We start from the raw sequence: 4565 nt of genomic DNA on the forward strand, positions 1-4565 counted from the left end.
ATAGGCATACCTGTGGGACTACGATCCCCTTAGAAACGAGAAAACGACCTCCGTAGGCCCGGATGAATCAGTTCTCAATGTTGCACTGTAATTCGTGTCACCAGAGCTGTGATAATGGGCTCCTTGTGGATGAGACGGTTCCTATTAGAAATAATATGGGTCTAAGTTATGGTCCCGCTGAACTCCAGTATTTAGATATGCTAAGTAGCGAACTTAGAAAACAATTCAGGTATAAAGCCTACCTCGCGTGGACGCGCCACATGCAACACGGAGCGTGAGATGCGCCCGGCTGGTGCACGTGAGCCGCGTTAGTGTTCGGATGTTTCCTCCGTGGGCGGACAATCTGTCTGAGCTGCTAATTCTCCCGACTACTTTGACCGAGTGGCGGGTACTGTGAGTAAACACTGTACCTTGCTGGTTACTCCCTCTAATCTACGCAGCCACATCTAGTGCGTTACACTTCCGCACCTTGACCTCCATTTTGGGTGAGCATCAAAGCACTCACCCAGAATGGTGTAGATTCTGCAAGTCACGTGATACGTGTGTGAGGTCACATGATTTGTATTTACTAGATGTTAAGATTTGAACCATCTATATGAGTCAAAGTACTCACCCAGGAGGGTGCAGATTCTGCCATTTGCTCACGTGATGGACATGTTATGGTAACGTGGTTAATATTAATTAGATACTGATAATATAACCATCTATATGAATAAACACCGTGGATGTGCTGATGTCGGCTATATTTCTTTAAAAGTTGATTATAGATCAACTAAGAACCTTTCTTTAATAATGTAATCTATGCGTTTACAGACTGATTGTCGCGTGAACCAGCCAACAGCATGTTTTTCTAATATTACGCTTCAAGTAGGGAAATGTTAAATGCACATATTATACTAAATTCCTTACTTTGGACCTAAGTGAAATGATTCAATTGCAGCAACACAAATTTATGTACAACTCTTGCTAATATGTAATAACTTGATTAAACATGCCTCTTGTTCAAAAAAACAGTATTATCACATCTGCATAGAAAAGCACCATATCTTAGTTGGCATAAACATTGATGTAACCAATTTCTGCTTCAGTGCTACTATAAGGGTTCTCGGGTGACTCAATAGACAGAACAAGTCCAATATTGACAGGTGACATACCATCTGGTCTTATACGTGTATTCTTATTAACATTAGTACATGAAAACATCAAAGCCAGGGAGCAAACAGTTTGGTATTAAAGAACAAATTTACAACTTGATTTTCACAGGTAACAAGATAGATCCCAATCTAAATTCATCCCACGTGGGGACATTGAGTCGAGCTTGTCTATCCAATACACTTCTCTCTGTTGTAACAATTTCATTTGATCCCCACCTCTTCTGGGTAACATCACATGCTCCAGGATTATAAACTTGACTTGTGCAACTGTATGTTTGTATTCTTTAAAGTGCATAGCCACCGGGGATTTAGGTGAAGATTGTCTGATGTTCGACTTGTGTTCTCCCCATCTAACTTTGGCCTTCCTGCCCGTCAGGCCTACATAGAAGAAACCACATGGACATTTTAACCCATAGATTACATTCATAGTGTCACATGTGGACGTGTGTTTTAATGGTATTGAAAACCCTTTATGAGGGTGATTTACTTGGTTGCCTTGGATCACATTATGGCAGCAGCTACAATTATTGCATGGCAGTGTTCCCTTGTGGATCTTTAATGTGTATTTCTTGTGACTGAAGTCTGCTTTGATCAAAGAATCACAAATACTTCTGCTCTTGCTATAAGCAAAGAGTGGTGTCGTTGGGAAGAGTCTTGCCAGATTTGGGTCAAGGGTTAGTAATCCCCAATTCTTCTTTAGTATTTTTTTCACATGATTGCTCTGCTGTGAATAGGTGGTAACATATACTAATTCTGTACCTGATTTCTTGGTACTTGGCTCCAATGCTGATTCTCTCGTCATACTCTTGACTTTATCTGCCTGTGATTGTATTTTTTGAGAATCATATCCCCTTGCCAGAAATTTCCTGGTGAGATCAACCGATTTTCTTTCAAATTCTTCCTCTTCTGAAATTATTCGCCTATACCTAAGGAACTGGCAAAATGGAATACTCTCAATGGTATTCTTAGGGTGAAAACTTGATGCCAGTAATATACTGTACCTATCGGTACTTTTTGTGTATACTGTGGTTTCGAGGCGATTCTCTTTGTAATATACAAGAACATCTAAAAATTCAAGTTGCTTCTTGCTTGATTTGTGCGTGAATTTGATCCTAGGTGATAGTGTGTTCATCCAGTCAAAGAAGCTATTCAATTCCTCGTTAGTACCTCTACATATACCGAAGAGGTCATCAATGTATCGTACAAAAAATTGCAGTTTACCATTCCATAGGTACTGTTTAGAACAGACATGGGCAAACTACGGCCCGCGGGCCACATACGGCCCGTTAGGCTTTTTAATCGGCCCGCCGAACTTGTCCAAATTATAGTAAAAACCTCCTTTTTTTCCCCTTTTCCTGCAATGCCCACGTTTCCCCAATAGATGGCGCACTCAAAACACATTGACCGTTGTTGGAGTGGCGCGTATTTCTCTTTATTTCACTTTAATTTTCACTTCGTTTCACGTCACCATTAAGCCCTTCTGTAAAAATGAGCGGACCAAAGAGAAGGAAAGTGGACAGCGAATGCCGAGTGTTTAATAAGGAGTGGACAACAAAATACTTCTTCACTGAAGTCCGATCAACGGCTGTATGTCTGATATGCCAAGAAGCTGTTGCGGTTTTCAAAGAGTACAATATCAGCCGTCACTTTGCCACGAAGCATGCAAACTATGCTAGCAAGCAGTCAACACAAGAACGGGCGGCTACTGCTCAGAGGTTGGCAGCTAATTTACAGAGTCAACAGAACTTTTTTCACCGACAAACTGCAATTCAAGAGTCAAGTACCAAGGCAAGTTATTTGCTGGCATTCAAATTAGCAAAGGCTAGCAAGCCTTTCTCCGAAGGCGAGTTTTTGAAAGAGTGCATGGTAGAGACAGCAGGTCTCTTGTGTCCGGAGAGCAAAGCCAAGTTTGAAAAAATCAGTTTAGCACGCAGGACAGTGACTCGCCGCGTGGAACTGATTGACGAAGATATAGTCAGCGAGTTAAACAAAAAGGCGGAGTCCTTTAAGTTATATTCACTAGCACTGGATGAAAGTAACGACATAAAAGACACTGCTCAGCTCCTAATTTTTATCCGAGGGATTAACGACAGTTTTGAGATAACGGAGGAGCTTTTGAGCATGGAATCACTGAAAGGGAAAACGCGAGGAGAGGACTTATATGAACAGGTGTCTGCTGTCATCGAGAGAATGAATCTACCTTGGAGTAAACTTGCCAATGTCACCACGGATGGATCGCCAAATTTAACTGGAAAAAACATCGGGCTGCTGAAAAGAATCCAGGATAAAGTGAAAGAAGAAAACCCTGACCAGGATGTTATTTTACTTCACTGCATCATTCATCAGGAGTCTCTGTGTAAGTCTGTATTGCAGCTTAATCACGTCGTGGATCCAGTTGTAAAACTTGTTAACTTCATACAAGCAAGGGGACTTAATCATCGTCAGTTCATTACGTTCCTGGAAGAAACTAATGCGGATCACCAGGACCTACTTTACCACTCTCGCGTCTGCTGGTTAAGTTTGGGGAAAGTGTTTCAACGAGTCTGGGAGCTCAAAGACGAGATTCGCTCATTTTTTAATTTAATGGGGAAATCCGAAGAATTCCCCGAGCTGAGCGACACAAACTGGCTTTGTGACTTTGCGTTTGCTGTGGACATATTTTCACACATGAATGAGCTGAACGTGAAGCTACAGGGGAAAGATCAGTTTGCGCACGACATGTACACAAATGTGAGAGCCTTCAAATCCAAGCTGGTTTTATTCTCCAGGCAAATGTCAAACAAATCTTTCGCACATTTCCCCACACTAGCCGTGCAGAAAGAGGCCGCCCGAAATGCGAAGAAATACTGCAAATCACTGGACGATCTGCACAGAGAATTTTGCCGTCGGTTCTGTGATTTTGAAAAAATTGACAAGTCACTTCAACTGGTGTCCTGTCCCCTGTCACAAGACCCCGAATCAGCACCGCAGGAGCTGCAATTGGAACTGATCGATCTTCAGTCTGACTCCGTCTCAAAGGAGAAGTTCAAGTCTCTTAAACTGATTGACTTTTACGCTTCACTTAACGAGACCGCGTTTCCAAACCTCCGGAGGACGGCGCAGAAGATGCTGGTGTTGTTTGGCTCGACCTACGTGTGTGAGCAGACGTTTAGCGTCATGAAAATCAACAAAGCATTCACAGATCCAAGTTAACTGACCAACACCTCAGATCTGTCCTGAGAATTGCCACAACAAAACTAACTCCAGACTTTGATGCACTGGCAAAAAAGGGAGACCAACAACACTGTTCCCACTGAAATGGTGAGTTTTTCTGCTGTGTTATGAAAAAATGCATATGGAAAGTTTGGAAGTGCGTCTTTTAATTAAGAGCAATGCGCATTTACGCACAGCAGCGGTACAGTAGCTTAATTA

The 4565-nt window shown here is 42.2% G+C and overlaps 1 protein-coding gene across 1 annotated transcript; it reads left to right on the plus strand.

Moving 5' to 3' along the window:
* The first annotated feature begins 2642 nt into the window (after positions 1-2642).
* Positions 2643-4346, plus strand: LOC138510721 (general transcription factor II-I repeat domain-containing protein 2-like). The gene has a single exon (XM_069626479.1). It carries the CDS (start codon positions 2643-2645, stop codon positions 4344-4346), a length of 1704 nt encoding a protein of 567 aa, XP_069482580.1.
* The last annotated feature ends 219 nt before the right edge of the window (positions 4347-4565 follow it).

This window comes from Ambystoma mexicanum, chromosome 6p (genome assembly GCF_040938575.1).
Source record: "Ambystoma mexicanum isolate Mex_15411 chromosome 6p, UKY_AmexF1_1, whole genome shotgun sequence".
Classification (NCBI taxonomy): domain Eukaryota; kingdom Metazoa; phylum Chordata; class Amphibia; order Caudata; family Ambystomatidae; genus Ambystoma; species Ambystoma mexicanum.

Excerpts from the sequence above, each read along its gene's own strand:
- LOC138510721 (XM_069626479.1), top strand. The coding sequence starts at position 2,643 with ATGAGCGGACCAAAGAGAAGGAAAGTGGACAGCGAATGCCGAGTGTTT.